The 27,478-nt window shown below is 34.6% G+C and overlaps 2 protein-coding genes across 3 annotated transcripts; one reads left to right on the top strand and one right to left on the bottom strand.

Annotated features, from left to right (window-relative positions):
• Positions 1–325: 325 nt before the first annotated feature.
• Positions 326–16,772, bottom strand: LOC121420082 (protein disulfide-isomerase A6 homolog). 2 transcript variants are annotated; one of them, XM_041614625.1, is made up of 12 exons: positions 16,669–16,764; positions 16,619–16,638; positions 13,702–13,837; positions 12,957–13,014; positions 12,294–12,420; positions 10,637–10,779; positions 9,609–9,821; positions 8,500–8,652; positions 7,533–7,690; positions 6,291–6,449; positions 3,284–3,377; positions 326–1,548 (listed from the first exon to the last, which is right to left on the bottom strand). In XM_041614625.1, exons 2-12 carry the CDS (start codon positions 16,632–16,634, stop codon positions 1,474–1,476), a joined length of 1,332 nt encoding a protein of 443 aa, XP_041470559.1. In that variant the 5' UTR covers positions 16,635–16,638; positions 16,669–16,764; the 3' UTR covers positions 326–1,473. The 2 variants fall into 2 exon arrangements, with proteins under 2 accessions (XP_041470559.1, XP_041470552.1); XM_041614618.1 differs by having other exon boundaries at positions 16,619–16,772.
• A 169-nt stretch (positions 16,773–16,941) lies between these two features.
• LOC121431618 (biogenesis of lysosome-related organelles complex 1 subunit 5-like) lies at positions 16,942–25,821 on the top strand. Its single transcript, XM_041629201.1, has 5 exons — positions 16,942–17,121; positions 21,007–21,089; positions 23,074–23,203; positions 24,276–24,334; positions 25,651–25,821. The coding sequence occupies exons 1-5, from the start codon at positions 17,079–17,081 to the stop codon at positions 25,819–25,821; spliced, it is 486 nt and encodes a 161-aa protein (XP_041485135.1). The 5' UTR covers positions 16,942–17,078.
• The last annotated feature ends 1,657 nt before the right edge of the window (positions 25,822–27,478 follow it).

Genomic DNA, 27,478 nt, shown 5'->3' with positions numbered 1-27,478 from the left:
GTTCTTACGTCATAAATCAATTATACAGGAATATCTCACAGCTTAAGAAAGGATCGCCAGTCATGTATAAAGTCATTCGTATCTTACGAACAGCTTTATGAAACACCCACCAGGTAATATATTTACAATGCATTATTGTATTGTTCTTCTTTTCCTTTTTACATCTGCTACATCTGTGAAATAAAGATAAAAGGCAATTTTTCATCAATGACATTGAAATTGTAAGTAAGCAGTTCAAACTGCTTCAAATTTAATATACAGGTATAAAGTATATCTGGCTTGAAACAAAAGTTTGGCATCAAATGAGGACCTTTTTTAGTCAGAGTGGAAGTGACTTCAACAAGGGACTTATCAAAGCTTTTAGAATTGCCAGAAAATGAAACATATAAAAGTACACTGTGCCATTTCACTTCAAGTACTGTCTAATTGTAACCTCCATGACAGTAGCACACTATGGCCTTGTCTCACAAAGAAATGTGATGGAATTGAGTCAAACTCAAATTACGATTGGTCTAAATTTGTGGAGTAAAGAGATATTACTGTTTTTATCAATCACAATATGAGTTTGATTGGAATAGATCTGTGTTCAACCATTTGATAGATGGGGCTGCAAGATGTGGCTGTACTACTGTACACTGTACTACTGTCTGACTTTGGTCCACAAAACTTGGACTCAGTGGCCTTTCAAACAATATCTACCAGATTCATTTCTAAGGTTGTCATGACAACCATAGTAAGGAACATACATTTTAGCATCTAGAAAATCTCCAATGACCATAAATGTATACATATTCTTTGAATTCTAAAAAAAAAAAAAAAAAAAAAAACCTTTCAAACAAAATTAGGGATTTGAAAATTAGGAATATGAACTCACGAACCATACACTCCATAAAAACATAGTCTGTCTTCAAGGCAGAAAGACACTGGTGATGATACAGGTTAAACAATCTTGTTGAAAATTGAGGTAAACTGGTTCTGCATAAAACCAGTTATTAAAGTAGTGTGTACATGTAAAGGGTTGATGTACAACAGAAGTGGGGGTACATAACTGAGCATTGTGGATAACATTCCGAAAAAAAACATCTAGAGTTATCACACAAAAGACATTGATTTATCAATCCCTCCACAGCAGTCCTTCTCAGAAAGAATTCCTTTAAAACCATAGCACAATATGGACAGTAATAATACGCATGAAAATCATCCCATTCTTTTAAAAATGTATGAAACTTAGATCAACAATCAGAGCCCTGTAATCATAAAGATAACATCAATTGTACGATTAAACATAACTGTATGTTTACAGCAAAACATTACAGAATGTTACAAATAAATTGTACAAGCAAGTATATCTCTTTCATGTTACATCCTCAGATCTATCTACCTTGAAGCGAGACTACACACACGACATGAAGCTTGGAGATTATTGCAGGAGTCCAGGGTTGAATAAATTAATATGAGTGTTGAGGTCAAAGTTCAAAGTTCATCCTTATTTGGTTCTTCATCATCCCAGTCAATGTCACTGAGGTCAATATCATCCTCCACTGGCAGCTAAGTAAAGAAAATAAATAACGTACACAGTGTGTATATGTGATTTTAGAGCTTGCACAAAAATATATCTACAGAGTCTTCCAAGAAAAAATCTTCATTTTTATCATTTTTGTAACAGTTCAACAGACTCACAGAAAAAGTGATCATTAGGTGATAACTACATCTCTGGCAAAATTGAGAGCATTGTTGGCTCAATCGGTAACACATCTGCCCGTATGAAACCAGTGCGTTGTGTGTAAACGTCTCTCCCATGTTTCATAGATGCAGGCTATATGTTACAATGGAAAACACCCTGTCCCTCAGATAGGATGTTAAATGGAGGCCCCGTGTAGAGGAGAGTCACCACCTTTGCACGTTAAGAACCCACTGCACTATTTGTATAAGAGTAGGGGGAAACCCCGGTATAGTGGTCCACCTGCACTCCCCCAATCAGTTATATCGGGAGGAGAGACCTGCAGGTCCTAGTGATTCAGTTCCCTTTTCGTCTCCCAGGCACAGGTGATGCCAAACAAAAAATAAAAATAATAAAAAAATACAAATACAAATTCGTTCAGGTGAGACAACAAGTGGAATGCCTCTGGCCGTCTCACCTGCATCACGCGGTTCAATATAGCAGCAGTGCTGACTTTGAATACTACTCTAACTCGCACAAGATGTTCAGTGATACATGGTTACTCTTATGTCCACTTTTTATGAACTAGACCAATAAACTTACAGAGATATGATGGTTATTCAACAAAAAACCCCAACATGGCCAAAGTTCATTGACCTTACATGACCTTTGACCTTGATCATGTGACCTGAAACTCGAACAGGATGTTCAGTGATACTTGATTACTCTTATGTACAAGTTTCATGAATCAGATCCATAAACTTTCAAAGTTATGATGGTAATTCAACAGATACACCCAATTTGGCCAAAGTTCATTGACCTTTGACCTTGGTCATGTGACCTGAAACGCGCACAGGATGTTCAGTGATACTTGATTACTCTAATGTCCAAGTTTAATGAACTAGACCAATAAACTTTCAAAGTTATGATGGTAATTCAACAGATACCCCCGATTCGGCCAAAGTTCATTGACCCTAAATGACCTTTGACCTTAATCATGAGACCTGAAACTTGCACAAAATTTTCAGTGATGCTTGATTACTATTATGTCCAAGTTTCATGAATCAGATCCATAAACTTTCAAAGTTATGATGGGAATTCAACAGATATCCCCAATTCGGCCAAAGTTCATTGACCCTAAATGACCTTTGACCTTGGTCATGTGACGTGAAACTCATGCAGGATGTTCAGTGATACTTGATTAACCTTATGTCCAAGTTTCATGAACTAGGTCCATATATTTTCTAAGTTATGATGACATTTCAAAAACTTAACCTCAGGTTAAGATTTCGATGTTGATTCCTCCAACATGGTCTAAGTTCATTGACCCTAAATGACCTTTGACCTTGGTCATGTGACATGAAACTCTAATAGGATATTCAGTAATACTTGATTAACCTTATGGCCACGTTTTATTAACTAGGTCCATATACTTTCTAAGTTATGACGTCATTTCAAAAACTTAACCTCAGGTTAAGATTTGATGTTGACGCCGCCGTCGCCGCCGCCGTCGGAAAAGCGGCGCCTATAGTCTCACTTTGCTTCGCAGGTGAGACAAAAATGATTTTAAACATATGTCATGCTTATGAGGATTAATTAGAAATTAATAAGCATATTTCTTACCTGTCCGTCTTTCCCATCCCATGCTTCTACAGATTGAATCTCTGGGAGTCCATCTCTTAAAGTTTGTGTTGAGCCCCTTCCAACAGAAATTGCACTGAAAAAGAAAGACCAGGTGGAGAACTATGGATTATTCTGAATTCAGTAAACATATTGGCATATCTCTTGTACACAGTATTATGAAAATTGTTGATGTGTTCAAAGCTGAACTGCATTAATTGAACAGTGATCACTGAAAATTCAAAAAAGTTCTACTGATGATGATTATTTTCATTGTGATTATCAATGCTTTTATCATCACATTCATTATGATCATTATGATCAGCAAATTCATCATTCATCAGTAACATTATTCAAGTTATCATTGCATCATGCCCAAATTCACTACATATCCATGTATACAATTACAAACTAATAGAAACTTTAATGAAAATTGCCAAAAAGTAGAGCCATGTTCTTAAACTCTGCCTCCAAAACCAAGCCCAAAGCCCAGAGTAACAAGAGAAACAAAGTTAAATTTTGGTGTAAAGGGTGTTGGTTCATGTTTTAAGTTGCCAAAGGAGGTGAATAAAGTTGGGCAAGTCCAAGAAAAGGTCACCCTAGAAGGCAAAATTTCATCTTTAATTTAAGAAGTTATCTTTGGTGGAGTAAGAAAGCCTAAATGTTGAATTTTAAAATTTCATTAAGAAAAATGTGATAATATGCATATTTATGCTAATTTGGGGCACCTAATTTGCATAATTGGTAAAATGGGCATTACATTGGGACAATTATAAAAACTCATAGAAAATAAAAACAAAACTTGTGAGATTTAGTCATAGGTGGGACATGGACCCCTTAACATCTTAATACTTATGAGGGAAAAAAAGTGGTGTCATCTAATTAATTATGCAAATTAGGTCTTGTCCAAGGATGGAATGTCCCATACGTAACGTTTTGAGGATGTTTTTTTAAGTTATTTCTCATAATACAATACTTGTATTGTTGCATCTCTGGGAAGTTCTAATTTATAAAGTATGAAAATGTTATACCACAAAAAGTTTCAAAAATAGAGTTTACTTTTTAATTAAAAGTTAATTAAAAAATTGTTACATATGGGACAACATGTTACGTATGGGACATTTACACACAATGTCAATGGGGAGGTTTGTGTACAAAGTGAATGGAGAAAAACAAATTTCAAGAGTGCTCTAAATAGTGATTATTTACCTTTTCTTTAGTTTTTGAAGACTGATTTGTTATAAATACTGATTAATGAAAACAACTGAAGCGAAAAAATTGTGAAAATGGAAAAATATGAAAAAAATAAAAACAATAGAAATACATAAGAAATTCATGAAACCATAAAAAACAAGAAAAAAAATGTTGAAATGGCTAATTTCCTTTTCAGTCATATCAAATATGTCTCAATAGAACATTTGAAAAGACAGAAACTCTTTGGTTATTTCCATATTTTAAATTATTTCAATTTTTTTAATTATGGGGAATATTGTGTACGTTCTCTATGGGGACAAAATGTCCCATACGTAACTGTCCCATACGTAACATGTCATTAATTTGTTTAATTAGAGTCTGTAATTAGAGGGATTTGACTTATGACATGAAACTTGCCTTAGATATACTAGAGTATTGTGACTTCTATCACACTAAGTTACAAGTTGTCAAATGAAATACTTTCAGAGAATTCTCAACTTGAAAAAAATGTTTTAAAAATTGTCTTTTTTCTGCGTCCCATACGTAACGGCCCATCTTTTCTCTCTAAAAGGTCAAGGTCAAGGTCATATGTCACCATTTTTCCCATGATTATTCTTCTCCTAGATGTCTACCATCATGAGGGTATTCAATCTAATAAAAGTCAATTAACACTATTTTTCAAGTCATTGAAGCCTCTGAAATGTCCCATACGTAACGCGCGCGAATTCTTGGACTTGCCCAGTTATCACTTGGGCCCTGTCTTACAGTTACGATTGATCCGATCAATCATAACTATGGACTGCCAGCAATGTCAACATGTATTATGCCTGTTTGTTCAAAATATTTTTTAACTATAATTCATATTCATGCAATTCATTGTTTTTTGAAAATTGATCGTGCTTCTCTTCATTTACAAAGACATTGTGCAAATTTCCTTTAGACAAAATTATGACACCGATGGATTTCCATAGAGTTACGATTTATTGAATCAATCACAACTCTTTGTAAGACAGGGCCCTGGGGTCCGTTGAAGATAGAGTTGCGTTTAAACGCAAGTCAAAATATCAATCGCAAGTCCAAGAATGCACGCTGTTGATTGGTTGAAAATCAAGTTGCGCATGATTTTTAGAGTTGCGTTTGATAGCAACTCTTTCTGCAACGGGCCCCCGGTCTAATACCGATCACCTGCTTTGTCTACTTTTGGTTTTGATCTCATCCTAGTTTGTCTACAACCGGCTTGATGACTATTTGATCTAACTGCCAATTTGCCCATTTACCATCTTGTCAAAGTTCCATTTACATGATACCCATTTCATCTAATATCGATTCGGTCTTTATACAGCAATAGTTTATATGATGATTAAGTGAACTGTTGACATTTGACAAAGTCCAAAATAATTAGAAGATGAAATTAATTATACATGTAAAATCTGGACATTTCAATGTTTTACTTGATTCTGTCATTATCATCATCATAATCACCATCATCATCATCTGTCGCCATCGCCATTAAATTATTACCATTATTACAACCATAATCACTATCATTATCATCAATATTATAATTATCTTCTTCATTGTCACCTTCATTCATCATCATTTAATCATCACCATTATCATCATCACCGTCATCATCATTTCCACCATAAGCTTTATCCCTAGCATCACGTTCATCGTCATCATCCACGATCATCATCATCACCATCGTCGTCATCATCATCATCACCATCATCATCATCATCATCATCATCACTTCTATCATAATTAACAATTTTCAAGACTATGGAATAATATCCTTCTATAATTACTTCCTTACCGCAAAAATTCATCGATTCCCGCTTTGTCAAATGACCCCCTGAGGATAGAAAATTTCTTTTTCCTGACATTCATAACAGCCATGGCAGGGTATCCAAAGCCCCCGATATCAAGAGACTGCTCCAATGACGAATGCTCTCCTGCTGCTGTCCACACCCACCTGTATAAAAGAACGACATGAGAGAAGATCTTGTCAATTTCTTAGATGTGACAAGACATCTTGCAAAATAACTTACAAGGTTAAATTGGCCCCTTTCGAACAACTTGGTTTCCAGTAGTGGGTACAGATTGAACATTCAACTAATTACTTTTTAGATCAAGCATTCAATCTTATCCAAAGGAAAGGGGCATGTCACATTGGGCACTGAACACCATCCGCAGCATAAATCATCTCCCGAGTCTCGTTTCATTTATTTATCAAAGTAAATAAATAATTTTTATAACAAATTTACCATCAGCCAATCAGATAGAAGAATTTCAGGACCTTTTAAATGTAACTGCACATTTGATATTATAACAGGTTTTATGAAACAGGCCCGTGAAACTGCAGAGCTGCCAACCTGAACAAGAAGATTTCAGTATTTTTTAAGCAGAAAATCAGTATTTTGGTGAGGAAATCAGTATTTTTAAAGAAATACCATAGGACAACACATAAGACTAAAACTTAAAGAAATCAGTATTTTGCATGACACCATCAGTATTTTTCTCATTTTTCAGTACTAAATATGGAAAATCAGTACTACTTGGCAGCTCTGTGAAAGGCACCTAAAAAAATGATTGAGTAAAATTTTTACATCTTATACCAGGAAGCCTCACATTGCAGATCTGAACACCTTTAAGAGGGATTTTATGTGTTGTACAGTTTTGAAAGACATCTCAAAATCTCCTATCCTTTCCATTCATTTCCAAATTTCTGATACCCTCACATTGCAGATCTGAACACCTTAAAGAGGGATTTTATGTGTTGTACAGTTTTGAAAGACATCTCAAAACCTCCTATCCTTTCCATTCATTTCCAAATTTCTGATACCACTATACTGATACCTTATTGCCAGATCTTACCACCTCTTGACACCCATAACATATGTGTATTCACACATGGTGACCATATAAAAAGACTTTTCATAAAGATGTTTGTGGTACAAGCACCAATGAGACAACCCCCCTGAATATTACCATCTCTATTAAGCAAGAAACATATACAAACACCCTGTTTCCCAAGCATTCAAGTCCTGAAACTTACCCCCAAAGCTTAGCTTTGTATTTTTCTCCTAACTCTCTGAGAATCTGTATGTACTGATTCCTACCCACCGCTCCAGTATCCAAGATGTGTGGAAGAACTGAGACGATGCACAGAGGATGCTCCTTGCATGCTTCTGTTAAAACTTCATTACCTGTAAGCTGAAGAATAATCAAAATACAATCCTTGAGGTGCTGTGGTCCATTCTGCTCAGCTTGACAACAAAATCAAGTGAATAAAAAAAAATCTACTTTTTATACTGCAGCTGAAATAAAATCTAGGTGAAATTCCATCAACTTTGAATTGGCATATCAGACTTGGTAAGCTAGATAATGAATCAAACATGTTGATATTCATAGGCTAACATTTATCATCATTTAGAGGCCAAAACATATAATGAAATTTCATCACTTCCATTGGTATGATATATGAAAATCACCCAAATGTATGACGGGGCCCTATGTTATTGAACCTAAAAAATAAAAAACTTTTACTAATCAAACATGATTATCTTTAGAATGACGTAAAAATTTCTGTTGATATTGTTCATTATATTCTAAAGAGTAAGTGTGCCGAAAATCTCAAAAGAAATTGAGAAAATATCTGATTTTCTTTGAAAAAAAATCCCAGTCATCTTTCCTAATGAAAGAAATGTGCCCCATGTCTATGCACCCATTCACTTTACAAAAGATTCTTGGATTTTTATGAGAAACGATGCATTTTGAGGCCATTACATAAAATGCCTGAAATTCAATATTATTTTCCCATTTTGACCAAGAATTTTCAATGAATATCTGTCTATTTATTGCAGGTGTAAAGTTTGCAATCGTTGCAGACTTTCTTTTAATAGAATTGTGCAAATACTCATATCGGGAGAAAAGGGGCACTGGATGGACTAAGGGCAACATGCGTAGCAAACCACTGGTACCTACACACATATATTCTCATTGAACAATCCAATTGGACTTACCTCCAAGATTTCTGGCGGTTCAACGGAATCAGCAGCTTTTTCAAGTCCCCAGGCGACGATATCTGATGCAGTACGACCACCCGTATAATCAACAGCGCTGTTAAAATCCTTAGCACCGGCAGGAAAATACTTCAGAGTGGGGTAGCCTTTCACCTGGGAGAGGGGATAGGGAATGACGCATTTTGGGATACATGTCAATCTTAACCCTCTGCACACCAAATGTTGCGAAATTGCACAATTTGTAGAGAAAATCGCTTTCGAATAATTTTTTAGATTGTAGAGAGATGGCACTAGATGCCAACTCTAATATCTTTAAAAAATGCCAAATTTGAATCCTAACGGCCTGAAATACATTAGTGATCCTGTACCAAAGTTTTAGACAGGATTAAATTCAAATCTTGATAAAAGCATGAAATTACATTATGACATAATGTCTCTCACCACCAGGATGGAGTAGAGGGTTACATGGCTGATGTATGGCATCTTAAAATAGACTTGGCTTCGGAAAAAATAGAGATCAGATCATTATCACAAAGGCCCTTTCCATAGTTGCTTTGATTTGCTAGTGAAGGTAAAGTAATTAATTTGTGGGATAACATAAATTTGTGAGCATTTTCGCCACAAAAAATAAAGGAAAGCCGCTAAAGGATATTCTCTTGCTAAACTTCATTGGTACATATTCAATACACCATACCCTCCTATCATTTTGTTTGCTGGTTGCAATTTTTAAGAAACATTATCAATATTTTTTACTACATCATGCCAATAGTTCCTCTCAGTGATGGGAGCCCTGGGGGATGTTTCACAAACATTTAAGTGCGACTTAAAGTACATATAAATTTCCAGTTGCATGCGGTAGAAAAGTGAACACCACATTGGTCAAAACATGCCAATATGCCAACACCTTACATAACATACGGCATTCAAGCATGACTTAAATTTACACTTCATTCTTTGTGAAACGACCCTCGATATTCAAAATCTCAGTAAGTTTGGTTCTTTTATTGGTTTAATTAGCAATTTATCCAAAAAGCATTTCACACAAGATATTTCAACATGTGTCCCCTATTAAAATCTGCCTAGTATGAAAGGGGGTGGTGAAGTCTTACCTGAAATCGCGAGGCCATCACAGTATGTGCTGTAGCATCCAACGCTCCGAGTTTGATTTTCCCTTTGAGTTCCGTGGCTGCTTTAGCATACTCGGGTGCAAGTCTCTGGCAATGGCCGCACCACGGAGCGAAAAACTCAACCAAGAATCCCTCTTTAGATTGAAGTACCTCCTTCTCAAAGTTACCATCGGTCAATTCAATCACGTCGTCTGACTGGAAAAAACAAAATATTAGGGTTATTCCAGTGGGTTGGGTCCATATTTGAGACATACGCGAACTAAAAAAACAGTCTCATTTATTAAATAAAACAAGGAAAATATCTTTCAACGTTCACTTCAGCAAAATATTTAAGTCCTAGGAAAGTATACTTATAAAATTCAACATCATGATATATTGCAATTTCAGACCTGACAGTCAATTGCCAATGATACATGTACATGTGATGTCCATGTTAGATTGGTATTATGGTAAAAAGTTGATTTGAACTACAGCAACTCCACAAAAGATTTCAAGATCAAACATGAATTTCTATGGTTGGAGACCATCCTCACTTTGACATAGTAAAACTAAACCACATCTGAACTGATCTTCACTGTGAAATAGAATAGTTGATACCTACGTAACATGGACATCATGCAAGTTTTTTAGCGAAACCTGATAAGATTACCCATAAAAGTAACTTGAAACAACTTAACGAGATAACAAGAATTCTGATACATTGGAGAATGCTAAACTCACATCAAAACAGTTTGAATAGCTGAAACTATTTTAAAGACAGAATTTCCAAGTAATGACGGAATGCAAGAAATCAATTTGTAATATGAGTCAGGAATGCAGCTCTAATGGGTGAGTTCAATTTACGAGAGAATTTAAAAAATTCTGAGAAGCAAATATGTGAAAGTTTAAACAAAGCAAAACAAAAATTAGGAATTTCCAACTTGTATTCCATTGCAATATCGCTATACCTATTGGACTTTAAAATGTAGAGTAGGGCAGTAGCCCCGTAAATTCAGCAAAAGACACCTTACGTTTCCCTTGTTGCCTCCACCTCCTCCGCCGCCACTTCCTCCGCTACTCCCTCCACGCTTGCCACCACCACTGAGCCTTGCAGAAACTGTCTCCTTGAGGGTCTTCATCGCAGCATCCGTGATTCCGGAAGCTGATCGAGCACCTACGCAAGCAAAAAAAATCAATGTCAATACTCAAAATTAACATACTTTCAATAATTCTTATTAAGCCTACTCGAGAAAAATTACATTCAACATTACTTTATTTTATTTAACAAGTGGAACACCTCTGGCAGTCTCGCCTGCATTACGCGATTAATATAGCAGCAGTGCTAACTTTGAAAACTACTATAAAATAATCACTCACAAAAACACCATTCATATAATGACATAATACCACGTTTATTGACCATAAATGACATTTGAACTGTGACTTAAGACTTGTCAACTACATCCATGTCCACATTTCATTCACTCTATCCATAAACTGTCAAAGTTATGATGGCAATTCAACAATTACCCCAACATGGCCTATTGAAGTTTATTGACCATTACTGACCTTTGACCTTGGTTTTGTGACCTGAAACTCGTACAGAATGTTCAGTGATACTTGATTACTCTTATGTCTAAGTTTTATGAACTAGATCCATAAACTTTCAGAGTTAGGATGGTAATTTAACAAATACACCCAACACAGCCAAAGTTCATTGACCTAAAATGACCACTGACCATGATCATGTGACCTGAAACTTGCACAGGATATTCAGTGGTACTTGATTAACATAATGTCCAAGTTTCATGAACTAGATCCATAAATTTTCAAAGTTCATTGACCCTAAATGACCTTTGACCTTGGTCATGTGACCTGAAACTAGAGCAGGATGTTCAATACTTGATTAACCTTATGTCCAAGTTTCAAGAACTAATTCCATAAATTTTAAGTTATGATAGTAATTCAACAAATACCCCCAACTTGACCAAAGTTCATTGACCCTAAATGACCTTTGACCTTGGTCATGTCACCTGAAACTCAAGCAGGATGTTCACTAATACTTGATTAACCTTATGCACAAGTTTCATGAACTAGGTCCATATACTTTCTAAGTTATGATGTCATTTCAAAAACTTAACCTTCGGTTAAGATTTTGAAAATAAATCTCCCAACATGGTCTAAGTTCATTGACCCTAAATGACCTTTGACCTTAGTCATGGGACCTGAAACTCAGGCAGGATGTTCAGTAATACTTGATTAACCTTATGCACAAGTTTCATGAACTAGGTCCATATACTTTCTAAGTTATGATGTCATTTCAAAAACTTAACCTCAGGTTAAGATTTGATGTTGACGCCACCGCCGTCAGAAAAGCGGCGCCTATAGTCTTGCTCTGCTATGCAGGCGAGACAAAAACTTATTTCTACAATTTACAACAAAAAAATTTATTATCATCCTCATAAAAAACACCTTTGAATAAAAAGTACTTTTTTGTAGACCAGAATCAACTACATATATGTATGCTAGTGCATTTTTTAAAATTACATTTCCCTTATAGGATATTTTTTTTTATAAATAACAACCTAGAATGTTTTTGTCACAGGAGATGTTCTATAGTAGGAGAAGGAAAAGACTGTTTCTCCAAAATCTCCAAGAATTGGGAAAAACTTGAAATTCCATCATTACCATTGTAATCTGAAGGACTATTCTTGTTGGCTCCAAAGATCTTAATTGTGGGGAATCCCCTGACGTTATATGGGCCACCGACTGAACCATGAACATCCATGTCAACTGCTCCGACATTAACAATGCCCTGCATGGACAAAAATAACATAAATCAATCACACATTCATGAATATTCATTAATAATAATTACATTTGTATACTTGATTAACAATTTAAGAAGTATTCTGATGACTAAACCTATTTTGAACCCCAGACTACTTGGTGTTTCATGTAGTCCACAGTTCTTTGGAATGCTACGTTTTCACCTCAATTTTCCATATTATTAAGGTAATGTATCAAAAAATTCAATAGAATTACCGGAAATACCCGCTGGAAATAACAGAGATGATAGTACGCTGACTGGCATCATCTGTCTTTCAGTAGGATTTGATTAAGATCCGCTAATGATTCCACTGCACTTAGGGTTGCTATTGGAATTTGAACTACATTCTTAAGATTCTAAAAATAATTTGTTTGAACAAAATACCTCAGTAAGAAGGGTGATATAAAATGTCCATATCCATTACTGAAAGCCTGTAATTCTGTGTCAAAACGAAAAATCACTGTCCCCACCTCGCACTGCTGCAAGACCTACACATAATTGTGGCCTTCATCAATAATTACCTTCAAAGCAGTAGCAGCTTTCTTCCACTCTGGTGCTAGGTTTTTACAATGGCCACACCTATTTGATGAAAGGGAAATAAAATAAGTACAATTATAGAAGTATATGAAAAATTATGTAATTTAAAATAATCCCATTGCATTGATAAACGCAATCATACCTGAATATGATGCAGATTATAAATGATACAATGATCTGTCTAGTCAGGATATTTGTTACAATCTTGAGACAACTGTCAATTTTATCATTCGTAACTCTAGTGTGTCATAAAGCACCATTTGCTTAAATGCCATCCACTATTCAGCCATACAATCTGATTAAGTGTAAATCGTTTAATGGAAAAATCTTTCTTTACTTTGAGTCCATTAATGAAGTAATCATGACTCAAAATATATTCATTTGAAATTCTGTATGCATTTCCGTTCTTTGATACCAACATGAGTAGATAATGTATAAGGTGCTACTATTGAATACACATCACAAAACCAGCATAACCATGCATGTTAATTACAGAGTAGTAGCACTAATTTTCATGTGCCAAATGGCAATGAGATTTTATTAGAATTGCTCACAATTTCTCTTGCTGGTCAGAAAAGCTATAACATGAGTAACCAACAGTGTGCTCAATTTAAATTCTGTTCATTGAAATGCAATTATTGGTGACAGCATAGAGAATTGAAAAATTGATTTTTAAATTTACCATTTTGAGAGTACATTTGAATAATAACTTGTGGTTGGTTCACCTACCATGGTGCATAAAACTCCACAAGCCAAACAGCATCACTGTTGATGACTTTTGAATTGAAATTTCCAGCTGTGAGTTCCACCACATCGTCACTAGCACTGTAGAGGGCAGATGCAGCTCCGACAGCCACGAGAAAAACTGCATATTGAATGAAAAAAAAAATGGAATAGTACTGATAGTGATTAAACAAACACAAGTAAATCTGTGTAATGTATACAGGAAATCTGGCAGTTTTTTCATTGACATCACATGGAAGCTTCAATAATTAGCTTTGATTTCGTTTTGGTTCTCTGATATGGAGAAGGATATCAGGCAATAATTTTCTGCCGAGTACAATAAGCCAGGTTTGCTATTTCCTTTATATTCATACACTACAACAAAGAGTTAGACCTATTTTCAGTATAAAAGGGATATAGTTTAGTTTACTCCAACGATGTTGTAAGACTAAGGACCAATGTCCAATAATTATATAATTTGTAAATTGTAATTGCATTCGTCATGATTTTTACGAACTGGTTTGACAAGACTTGAGCTTTTTAATACACTTAACTTATAACATTTTGAGAATAAAATGGTCAAAAACCAAGATAATCGCGCCATCATCAGCAAAGTTTTGGTTAATTTTGCCTGGTCTCAAATATCTCACGAAGAAATGTCAATATCTTCATTGTGCACATTTTTACATTGTAGTTTATCTAGTGCTATCTCTCTCATCTCTGCTCAGCTGGCAAACAACTTCTAAAATGCAATTGTTTTGACAGACTCGATTTGCTTGATGTTGGACACTGCCCTGAACTATAATCTATAAATTATATTGATTTTAGATCTAACATTAGATAGCATAACATTAACATTATGGACCTATGACAATGCGCATGCGTGTTCGATGACGTATGACATATTTTCCCATTTATGAAATCAGAGCCCAAAGTTGGGCACAAACTAGCTTCAAATTGATGGGAAAAAATATCAAACGCAATTTTCTCTGTTTTGTCATGTAAAATGTTATTATATGGTGATATTACGAACTTGAAGAGAGTTTTTGCATGTAGACAATGTTCGAGAATCAATCAATCCTGACGTGATGCACTCATTCAATGAACAAGGTTATAATATAACCTTGTTCTCAGTTATATCTCCATGTGTGACAAAATAAGGGTGGCAATGTTTGGCTTATTTTCTCTTTTTCTTTGGGGCAAATGCTTGATTTTTTTACACTGACAGTTTCCATTAGACCTGTTAATTCATACTGCTTGGCTCTTATTTAAATTTGATTCTTTATATCATTTTTTCTTAATTAAAAATAGAGATAAAAAAATGAAAATTTTCTTGCCATATTACTTTCCACCAATAGAGGGCGTACACAAAAATATGCCAAAAATTCAAGTTTTTGAGCGCTCTGGCGAATACAAAAATTATTCCCACATTACTAATGATAAATGAATTAAAACTGTATGGAAATTAGTAATTTTGGTCACAAAAGTGATATTTTAATGATTTTTTAAAGTGTGTGCTCTATACAGCATTGGCATACCATAGTCCTACCTGTACATTCTCCACAGGCCAGATGGTAGCGCTCATTCAATGAACAAGGTTATAATATAACCTTGTTCTCAGTTATATCTCCATGTGTGGCAAAATAATGGTGGCAATGTTTGGCTTATTTTCTCTTTTTATATGGGACAAATGCTTGTTTTTCTTACACTGTCAGTTTTCATTACAGGCATTCATCATATAACTTGGCTCTTATGTAAATTTAATTCTTGAAATTATTTTTTTCTTAATTAAATATAGAGATTGAAAAATGAAAATTTTCTTGCCATATTACTTTCCACCAATAGAGGGCGTACACAAAAATATGCCCAAAATTCAAGTTTTTGAGCGCTCTGGTGAATACAAAAATTATTCCCAAGTTACTAATGAAAAATAAATTGCAACTGTATGGAAATCAGTAATTTTGGTCACAAAAGTGATATTTTAATGATTTTTCAAAGTGTGTGCTATGTACAGCATTGGCATACCATAGTCCTACCTGTAGATTCCCCACAGGCAGGATGGTTGCAGTGAACAAGTGGATGGTAGCAGTGAACAAGTGACGTGATGATTATTTTTTTTGACAATTAGTGCACTAGCTCGACTCAAGAAGTCAAGTCGATCGTCATGAGATGTCCGCCATTGAAAATTGAAATGAAATACAAACGTTTCGCATCAAGCTCTAAATTCATATCAATGATTATCATATGCAAATTATTGTTAAACATTTAATACGATTAAATAATGTTTTATGGTCATATTAATATTGTTCATGAAAGCAAAATTTATTTTACGTTGATCGCATCAATTTCCGGCCATTTTCTGGTTTGATTAAAGAACAGTACTGCGCATGCACGATCGATGGCCATGACATGACTTCCATTCATGAATTCGTCATTCGTGCATAAATTATCTCGGCACGAGCAGACGAGTAATACTCGAACTATGATCGTAATAAACTTCAAATTAATGGTGAATAGCATCATAATTACTCAATCGGTTTCATTTTGGGGGCAATAGAAATCAAGTAACTTAAGTAGTAGGCCTAGTCAAGTTGGACATTGTCATTAACTGATATTTTGATGATTGATTGCCTTGCCCTTGGGTGAACCAAACGAATCGGCCGGCCGACATATTTTTTTTTCGATGCACCGATTTTGCAAAATCTGTACCGGTGACGGTGTTCGATGACATCGATCGAACACCGACTTTAAAATTGATTCGACTCAGGCTTATTGATAAGAGTGACTGAGACAGGCGGACAAAGCAGATTCAGCCAGGATTTAAAAAAAAAAAATCAGTCTCCTCCTCTGACATGTCTGAGTCTTACTCCTAATATTTCAACATTTCAAATCAGCTAAAAAAATACTGGTAAAATATACTCACCTAATATACCACGCATCCTCCTATGGTTGTAAGCTTCACTTCTGACAGAATTCGTGCAGTTTGAAAAATAGATATTATAGTTAATTTCAGAGTTAAAATCTCGACATGCGTCGAAGCCACATTCAATCAACACTACGGTGATGTGTCACATGCGCTATACCTATGCAGCTAGCCTGTCGTCAGGCCAGGCCATCGGCGAGGATAAGTTCGACGCACCGTACCTCACAGACACACAGCAGTACAGGAGGCGAGTAAACCCGTGGCCGGTTTTTATTGGACAAGTGGTACACGTGTTACTTATTTGCCACGCCTCTTCGTCAAATCGTAAACATCAACAAGACAAGACAACGCCCATTTCCATTCTTCTTTCTATTTCTGTTCGCCTTAAAGCTCAGCTTTAACTTTTATATTGGCTGCTTCGATAGTGTGACGAACGACTGACACTGTGAAGATTGTCACAATGAATATTTTAAAAGACTCCGCTTTGGAAAATGTAACGAAAGGTGAGTTAAAATTTGGTAGATCTAGTTTTCTTCAAAGCATTACCCCAGACCAGTCCCAGATACTTCGTTTGGTGTTGGCATTACTGCTGCAGCCCGAACACGTTGGCATAGCTAAAATTAAGTTTAAACTAATGAAAATTGTACTTCCTCATCCAATAATCGAACTAGTCCTCGATAAGTAATCCCTGTTCAAGTTTCGTGAGGAATATTTTGATTGTTTTTTTTCTTGCTTTAGTAGTGTGATGATAAATGCTTAAAGGGGAAGTTCATCGTAAAAATAGAAAAATTAATGAAAAAATCAAAAATATTGCCAAAGGTTTGAGAAAAATTCATCAAATAATTAAAAAGTTATTAGAATTTCAATTATTTGATTTGTGATGTCATATGCAAGCAGCATTCCTACGTAGCGAATGGTAAAAAATTAATGAAATGTGACTAGGTATGTTGCAAAAAAAATCTCAGAAATAAGGTGTTTTCTTCATGGCATCATTTAGAGCTCATCAAGAACCTTTAATTTAACACCTCATTTATCTCAATAGCTCCAGAAATAAGAAAGTTATTGCAGTTTTAAGGTCATATAAATCGCCTATTCAATTCTTATGTATTTCTTTGTTTTTTAAGCCAAAAGTTGTGATCTTAACTGGGACCAAGGTGCACTAATAGAAAACAGAAATGCGCATGCATTTGCACATGGAAGTGCCCCAAAACACTCCCCAAAATAACAGACGCCGCCGAAACAGGGACATAAAAAACATCTTTAGCGTCAGTAGATTTCATTCAAATTTCACCACAATATAGTTTAAATGTTGCTCTATCGGAATGAATACATTTTGTGGTATGATACCTGTAAATGTGAATAGCAAGAGGTTGAAAGCAAGGCCAAAGTTCCAGTAGCACACAGAGTCGCAAGATTAGCAAGTGAGAATTTTTTTCAAGTCTATATAGCTGCCATAAACATTCAACTACGTAAAAACAATGATGCAATGGGGAATAACTTTTCCTTGGACATACAAAAACAATACAAAGCAATGCCTCCACAGTCGCCCTGCAATTCTAGCCAGCACACTCAATGCCTCATTCAGAATGCACCTAGAGGGCGCTTTTGCAACATACCTACATTAAATGTCATTTTCTCAGAAAATTGAAAACGGTTTTCACTGTAACTTTTGTATATCAATAGACTAATCGTTTCACACCAGATCATGAAAAGAAAACAAAATTAAGTCATCAGGAACCATACAAAATTTGAAATTTATGCATTTTATATTACATAACACATGGGACAGCTGCTCGTTTATGACGTCACAAATCCAAAACTTTTAACTCTAATAACTTTCTTACTCTTTAACGGATTTTCCTCAAACCTTCACCAATATTTTTTACTATTTTTTCTGCTATTTTGCAAGAAAGTTTTCTTCAGGGTGAACTTCCCCTTTAACTTTGTCTTTGGGAAATTGGGGCACAGATACTGCCACAGGCCCACACAGCCTGTTCGTAGATAGACAACTGGAAGCCATCTGTTTCGAGGAGTTTTTAAACATTTATGTTTTTTTTTAATATCTCCTCGTACACAGATGGCTTGCTATCATGCAGTCGCCGTTAGGAGATTAACAATGCAAAATCCCCCCGACGGGGCTCGTCGATTTTTGTCTTTATTTCATAAAATAAAAATATGTAAAAAGAACTGTACCAGATACTATTTCGTTTTGGCCTGAAATGTACCAAACAGTGGAAAAATAAACTTAAAAGGGGGAAAAAACGAGACTTCTTTGGCTGTCGCGCAACTACACTTCCTTGTTTTATCCGAACTTAACGCATGAACATATGGCCATTGGGTCCCCTGTAGAGATCGCACTAGAAGTAGAACTTCGGTCTCTGTTTTTCTATTTGGTGAGTGGAGCAAACGGAGTTCAGCAGAACAACCAACATAACAGAGACAGAAGCTTTGGGTCTAGTTTGTAGGATGAGTGGCAAAGACCTAGTCTTGAGGACTCCATGATGATGTTTGTTTAATATTTTGAGAAAAAAATATTAAAATATAAATATTTTGACAAAATAATAAGAAAACATCATCATGGAGTCCTCAAGACTAGCACAAACCACATTTCACTTGTGATAGTGATGTCAGGGATTCACACCACTGGACCATTGCCTTGCCCATGGCCTTGTCATTTCAATATTTCCTGGGCATGCTTGGGTTCCCAGCGTGAGTTTGTCTCTTGAGTGTGATTTAGTGTGAAAGTCAAATGAGATCTCTTGTCTAACTCAGAGATTGCTGACTGAGTCTGTAGATATTCTTTCATTGTGAAAATATTTTTACCCACTCGTATTAGTAGTATTACGAGTTTAGTAGGCTATGCTTTGATTATTATGATTTAAGCTCTTTATAAAGAAATTGATTTATTGGCATTTAAATTTTACAATGCTGAGATTCTAGACTGGTATTTTTCTGTCTATTAAAGGGGAAGTTCACCCTGACAAAAAGTTTTTTGTAAAAATAGCAGAAAAATAATAAAAAATATTGCAAAAGGTTTGAGAAAAATTCATGAAGAATTTCAATTATTTAATCTGTGACGTCATATGCGAGGAGCATTCCTACATAGCGAAAGGTAAAGAATCAATGAGATGTCATTTTCTAAGAAAATTGAAAATGGTTTTCACTGTACCTTTTGTATATCAATAGACAAATCATTTCGCACCCGATCATGAATAGAAAACAAAATTAAGTCATCAGTAACCATACAAAATTTGAAATTCATGCATTTTATATTACATAACACATGGGGCAGCTGCTCGTTTATGATGTCACAAATCCAAAACTTTGAACTCTAATAACTTTCTTACTCTTTAACAGATTTTCCTCAAACCTTCACCAATATTTTTTACTATTTTTTCTGCTATTTTTAAAACAAAGTTTTCTTCAGGGTGAACTATTAAAGTTTAAACCACTTGACTTAGTTCTGCTTTTAATTGCTTATGCCTTGAATATGGTGCAGTCAGTCGCTTGTGGTTTAGTGGTTTAATGTATAAAATAAAAAATCTATGCTACATTGCTATGTAAATAGCACAGTTACGATCCTCAATCTTGATGGCTTGCATTAATATATTTTTTTTCAGTTCTTAATTGATGACGATAATTTTTTAAAAATTCAAATTAGACTAGACAATAGTGAATGTTGACTATAAATACAAGGATTAACTTGGGCTTGCAGATTTAACAGTGGCTGAGCACATTTAAAAATTTAGCCCCTTGTTTCCATGGTGAATCCATGCATGGTTTTAAACTAGTCAAATTTTGATGCAAATGTGAATTCCCTACACTTCCAAACAATGTTCAAATGTAACAACAAATCGTAGTCTACTTTTCAACATTTCAAAATACAAGATAAAAAATGACAGGAACAACTTGCCAAAAATAATGATAAACTCAGATTTCTTAAAGGTGACATACTTGAAGAAATCACTGATCCGATCATCCGGGAGTTTCTTTGCTGACCCAGAAAAATAAGCATGATCTTCCGGCATTTAAGCTTTGCCACATATACACAATGGACTTTTGCCACTCGCAGGCAGTGCTCTTGTACAGATCATGATCCTGCATGTCAGAATAATTGTTGACGCAAGAAGACAGCTCAATTTTATTTCAGAGGAAACAAAATTATACAAACCAATATAACGAGCAAGACAAAATTGTAAAAGGATTTTGAACATATAACAAAATACAAAATTCATCATGAAGAATGTTTTATGATTTCTTCTTCATTTTGCATGTAGCTAATGAAAGTTATTTGGTCTTCCATTGTCTAATTCTGTTTATACCTAGAACTTATGAGGATCATTCTCTATCTTGCTTTATCTCCTATTTCTTACTCCCTGATATTTTAGATATTGGGGAAATTTCTGCAAGACTGTTTGACCACAGAGCCATTTTGCAAGGAGAAATAAAATATTTTATCAAAGAATTTGAGGTAAGTTGTGTTGACATGTACAGGACTCACCATTTTATTCATTAATTCATCTACTTGCTTAATATCTCCTACATTTATAGGGGTGAGGATATCAGGGATCAACAATAATAACTCTTATTTAGTAATGATAGTCTTTGACCTAATTAAATTATATGATGACAGTGTGGGGTTGGAAATGATACAGTATATGGGGAGAAAAATAAATGTTGAACTGAAGAAGGGAATAACATAAGCTCAATCACACATCAAACAGAAGCAAACGGAGAGGAGAAGATGGAACTTAACTATGAAGACACAGGAACAAAATTGAACTTAACTCGACGAAGTCTGGTAGTGCACTATTTTATTTTGCTGGGCTTCCTTGCCTCAGTAAAACTCGTAATGGCAATAACAAAATTAGCAAATTACACAAAATCAACCAATGAAAATTAAGAGAATGGAATAGCCAACTGAAAGTGGAAAAGTCTAATTCATAGAAATAACCAATAAGAGAGAGAGGGTGGAGATGGATAAGATGTTGGGATGATTACATAATAAGAATGTTGATTAAAAGAATCAGATGTGGGAATGTAATGAATGAAGTCGGTTGAAAGTTAAATGTAAATGGATGACAACAGAAGTATCAAGAATGTAAACAAAGCTGTACTAAAGACCAAAGCTTGAACTGTAAATAACTAAACTATTAAAGGAAACAAAATGTCAAAATAACAGTTCTACAACAGCTTATCATTGAAGGTTTGCATGGTGGTACAGATAGGCTTTAATGCACCATGTGATTAGTCTTGAAAAGGATTATTGTGATGGTGGAATGAAAAAATAAATTGATGAGGAACTATGTATTACATTTAGAGAGATTGAGAAGAAATTGACAAGATATAGATGAGAGAGGAGAGGAGTCTTTTTTAGGTAAGGTGAACTTCTCAACAGGAATGTAAACCAGTTGAGATGTGATGACTTGAAGCAAGAGAGTAGATGAGATGAGGAGTCTTAAAGGTTTGAGCAGCTTGACTGTCAACTTGGTATGTTGCGACACTTCAGCTTAGGGAGGGGTATGGCCTAAGGCATCAGTGTTCTCAAAAGCTATCTTGTCGGATGGTCTATTTCCCTGTGTTATATATCTCGGTGACATTTGTTGGTCTACTACATAATATGAATAATAATAATATGCAACATTTATATAGCACTTAATACAAATGTTTCTAAGCGCTGCATACTATTACCCGGCTTTAGCACAGCTACTCTGATCGGGCGCTCGAGCATTCAAGGAATTCCTTCTTACCGGGTACCCATTTACTTTACCTGGGTGAAGAGTGGCAATTGTAGATAAAAACGCCTTGCTAAAGGACGTGAGTGCTGCAGTGGAATTTGAACCGCTGACCTTGTGGTTCAAAGTGGTTCAAAGTCAGATTAACTGCTCATGAATCAAATTTTCCTTTGTTTAAAACAATGTGGAAAATAGATTCGCCAGGCATTGGAGACTAAATGAGCGTTAGATTAAGTAGGTATTAGGCCAAGAGTAATGTAAACCAAATAGCAATTAGACTAAACTGATAGGAGATCAAATGGATGTAGCCCTTGTGGTATAAGACTGCTTGAATACCAAGCGAATATTAACTGTCAGCATCTTTTGATGATAACTTTGATGGTAACTTAAAAACATATTTTATGAGAATAGGACTACTATATAGGCAATATTTTTATCAAATGCAATTATCTGTTCTATTCCTCTCCTTTAGTATATTTTGTACATTATGATTCAATTTCCATTTTTCCCTCTTCTATTTCAATTCATCTTTAGTTTAATTCAGTCTTTGTTTTAGGTATGTTCATGAGGATCATTTCCATCAAGCCATCTATGTGCTTATCATGAGCTTCCAACAATATTAATTGTATTACCTTGTTTGGAAACTTATATGAATGTATAAAATGTCTTTATCTTGAAGTGGAAATACATGAAATAAAAATGGAATGTTACTTCTTGCAGACAAAGCGAAATGACCGGGAATGCAAGAGACTCGAAGCCACCCTTCAGAAATTGAAAGATGTAGATGAAACTGTCGCTCCAGATTGCATAGGTATCATGAAAGAACACATTCCAAGCTTGCTTGATCAATGTAAGTCACCAAAACAAAATGTATCTTATTATTAGTTAAAACCCCATAAATTGGTGTTTCTCTTTTGGAATACAGTGTACAGTGTAATTTCCCAGGTCAGAGCAAATTTCTCTGACCAAAATATTCAAAACATATATTCTTCTAACTCGCTGTAAAACTTGTCATTTGTCTCTTTTATGAAGATGAATGGTGCAAAACATGTTTTTTACCTCATTGAATTAGGGAAAGCATGTGTTGTACCTCACCTATGTTGATTGTGAATTAAACATGTTCTCTACCTCTCAGATGAAGTCAAACAAGTTCCTCTGATTCAAATCAAAGATTTTTAAATCAGTTAAAACTTATTTACTCGGTAAAATTCCTTGTATGTATGTTTGACACTTGCTGCATGTACATTTAGTTGAGAAAATATGCTTAGGGTATGTTATGAATGAATGATGAAATATATTGTTTTTATTTTGTAAGAAATATTGTAACTAAGGCCTTAACTTCTAAATCTCATGAATGAAAATTATTGGTAATATTTTGATGAAATTGGCCTACAGACAACCTATTTTCAAAGTAAAAACATATATGTGCACTGCATAGGATCTATAGATATTATTATTCAGTAATATTGTGCAGTTGTTTTGTAAGTATTCCAACTGGACTGATCATGTATTATTTTCAAATGGAAAATATGAAAAACCTTATTTTTCCTCATGAAAATGCAAAACAATGTGTCATTCCTCTGTTAGGATGTGGGATTGGTATTTTTGCATCCTATTGTTGTCCACGGAGATGCTTCCTTTCTTATTGTCAAATCTGCAAAAACATTCTATATCCATATAATACCAAAGAAATAGTGAGTGAGTGAGATCATTGACTTTCTCATTGGCATATCACTATATAGTGTTACTTTTTTAAGTGAAACTTTAAGAAACTTCAAAATGTCATAAATGTTGTATTTTACATCCAATTTCAATGAAATTTTCACCATTGTTTGGATGGACCTGTCCTGTAAGAGCTTAGATTGGTCAAATAAAAAGAACTAGATTAACCCTTTTTATTGTTTGTATGATATATTTTGCAGTGGAGGCAGCTAACAAGATATGTTCTAATCTGCAGAGCAAAGAGGAAAAACATATGGAGGTGAGTTGATGCTACACTTTCAAAAAAAAAATCTCTAGAAATAAAAGAGAAATTTAAGCAATTTGATTTAAATGTGAGCTGATTCATGGAAATTAATTACTGGAAATTAATTACTACTCATATTTTAGATTTTGCCATTCAATAATCTGAGGGGGTTTCTACATGTAATGCACAGGAAGAGTATAGATGAACCTATCTATTATGACAACTCACTGACTAAGCAAAGAATTGACAGGAGATGATAGAAAATTACCTGTTGGATTTCAGCGGGTTTTCATTTTCATTTCATTTTCAACAAACTATAAATCAAATAAATACAATCATAACAAGTCAACATCATAAAAAATATATCATTGTCATAAAATCAACTTTAGAAAGACATGTTATAAAACAGTTACATATAAAATAATCATGTGTAAAGAAATTGTGATTTATAATTTGTGAAAATGGAGGATCCCACTAAAGAGCTAGGCTTGTATATTGTGGGCTCCTCAAAATATGACAAACGAGAAATAAATTTTATATATTCAAATCAAATCAGAAACCATGAGAGCCAACAGAAGACATCATTAAAAGAAAATATCAAATAACCAAAATATACAAAAATTATGCAAAAACTCGGGAATGAGAAAATATAGAAAGAAAGCGAATGAATGAAAGAGAGAGAGGGAGAGAGGAATGGGGGGGGGGTGGGGAATGAATGTGAGAACTGCATATGAACTAGGCCTATAGAGAGAGGAGCGTAGACAACTTTCTCAATGCTACAATTCGGTCTGAATAAGCCTAGCTAGATGTGCATATTTTCATATTTTATTAAAATCCAGCTAATAAAGCTTTTATAAAGGGTCAATAATGTTAATTATAACTCAAGTAACTTCTAACACGCCAATTATACGTAGAGTAGTGGCCATTGTGCCTTTTTAAGCCATTAGAATTCAAATCTATCATTGGTGCTATCTAATACCATCTCTTGGCATTGCTTTTATTTTCCTTTAAACAATGTTATTGTTATTATTATTATCATTATTATTATTATTGTTGTTTTTATATTATTATCATGAATATTGTTATCATTGTTATCATTTTTGTTATGATTATTACTATTAATAGTATCATTATTTTTATAATAATAATGATAATATGCAACATTTATTTAGCGCTTAATGCAGATGTTTCTAAGCATTGCATACTGTTATAATTATTATTATTATTATTATCATTATTAATATTATCAGGAATATTATTATTGTTATTATCGTTAATATTATTATTGTTATTATGATGATTATTATTGTTTTTATTGTTGTTGTTGTCAGATCAAGACACTTGATGATCAACGTAAGAAGAGAGAAGATAATTGGTCCTATTTCTTGGAGGAGTTGTCTAAGGAAAGAGATCGGGAAGACATCCAACATGCCAATGAAATCAAAGAGATTGATGATCACTTTGCAAAACTTGAAGAAGCGCTTGGGACATCAGCTACGTGAGGGACGTCTGGAGTTTTGCATGAACCATCTCATCAGTGATTGTCATTGGAAAATTTACTCTGAGCCAATCAGATGCAAGGATTTCCGAAGCAACAAAAATATATATAGTCAGTGAAAATCATTGACCATTTGTTTTGTGAAAGGCTCCCCAGAGTTTGATTTCATGAAACTTGTTACAAATAATGAATGTGAAATTTCTAAGACCACTTTACCATCAGCCAATCGGATCACTGTATCAGTAGTCTTTACAGTTGTTATTACTACTAGTTTTGTGAAACTGGGCTCTAGTGAGAAAGGATAATGGAATCTACCTACTGACCTACTGTCTCAGAGCTTGAATTCCTTGATGAATGAAAGTGATATGTTGTTTATAAGTTTCCATGGTTACTAATCCAGTGAAAGCCAAGCATCAAATAAGTACAGTAGGGGTGTTTGTGTGACCAGGGAGGTGTTTCACAAAGATCGAAGTAGGACTAAGGGTCGCACTTAAATGCCTAGTTGCGTGCATTATAAAAAGACATGACCGCATGGGTCAGATCATGCCAAGAGGATGCTGGCTACTGCGTATTGATCAATAAGATTGCACATTGCATATCATACAGGCTTCGGCACTTAAGTATGACACTGAGTCATACTTAAATCTTTGTTAAACACCCCCCCCCCCTTTAGATAACCTTGAAATTTTCAGCTGTTTAGAGATATATTGGCTAAAAAAGTAAATCCCAAACTCATATGGGCAGTGCTTCACAAAGATTTAAAACAGAGTAAAAGGTATTTTTATAAAGTACCAATGTCCTGCACATGCACTTGATATTCCACCCATAATCTAATTGATTTATTTGCGATAGAGCACATCCCATTGTCATAGTTCACCCATTGCAGTGATGCATTATCTATTTAACTGAATTTAAATTAAGATTGGCTTAATTTTAATCATAATCTGATTATGAAAACCCACACTCTTTTTTCTTAATTCCTCTCTAACAGTACACCTCATTTCATGTGATCCTAATTGCTGAAAAACTTGTTTGGGTTTTATTTTCTAAATTATTATATTTTTTATATCTGACCATTGTAGATTTTGTCCATTTTCCTAATTATTCAGACCCAATGACTCTACAACCCATCATTTCTATGACAAATCGAAATATTTGTTAAAGAATCCCATACTTTGTATATTTGTTTCACGTGCTTGGAAAAAAAAATTGATCCCTGAAATTTTTGCTCCAGTACACAACTTTTCAACAGTACTGTTTTGTGTTGTGTTTTGGCAAATCTTAGGAATGAAGAGTGAATAGCCAAACTGTTGAATCAATTTTCTATATCACAAAATGTAAAATCATTCTGAAGTTCATGTACATTGCTTAAAGAATTAATATTTTTATTTGGAATTCATCAGTTTTGAATGAGATTCTGAAGTCTTTTTGCCTCTTCACAGTCTTGTTCGTTTACTATGCAAGGTGCAATAAAGAAATCATCTAAAAACATCATATTTTTTGTTCATGCAAGGATTTATCAGATTTACGTAGTGTGTTGTGACCTGGTGCCACTGCAACAAACAATTGAAACAAGCCTATATCCATAAATGAGTGATTGGTCTAAACTAACTTTGGTCTGCTCTCTGGTCTAATCACCTATGATCCAGTCTTAGCTCTTA

This window comes from Lytechinus variegatus, chromosome 1 (genome assembly GCF_018143015.1).
Source record: "Lytechinus variegatus isolate NC3 chromosome 1, Lvar_3.0, whole genome shotgun sequence".
NCBI lineage: Eukaryota > Metazoa > Echinodermata > Echinoidea > Temnopleuroida > Toxopneustidae > Lytechinus > Lytechinus variegatus.
Note: the sequence above shows the minus strand (reverse complement) of the source record. Positions and strands in the feature narration are given on the sequence as shown.

Bases quoted from the DNA above. Each gene is read 5' to 3' on its own strand.
- LOC121420082 (XM_041614618.1), bottom strand. The intron at 13,015-13,701 runs GTAGGTGAACCA...TTCATCAAATAG, and splicing joins GTGGAGTTTTATGCACCATG to GTGTGGCCATTGTAAAAACC. The intron at 7,691-8,499 runs GTAAGTCCAATT...ATTATTCTTCAG, and splicing joins AACCGCCAGAAATCTTGGAG to CTTACAGGTAATGAAGTTTT.
- LOC121431618 (XM_041629201.1), top strand. From the start codon at position 17,079: ATGAATATTTTAAAAGACTCCGCTTTGGAAAATGTAACGAAAG. The intron at 21,090-23,073 runs GTAAGTTGTGTT...TACTTCTTGCAG, and splicing joins ATTTTATCAAAGAATTTGAG to ACAAAGCGAAATGACCGGGA. The intron at 24,335-25,650 runs GTGAGTTGATGC...TGTTGTTGTCAG, and splicing joins AAGAGGAAAAACATATGGAG to ATCAAGACACTTGATGATCA.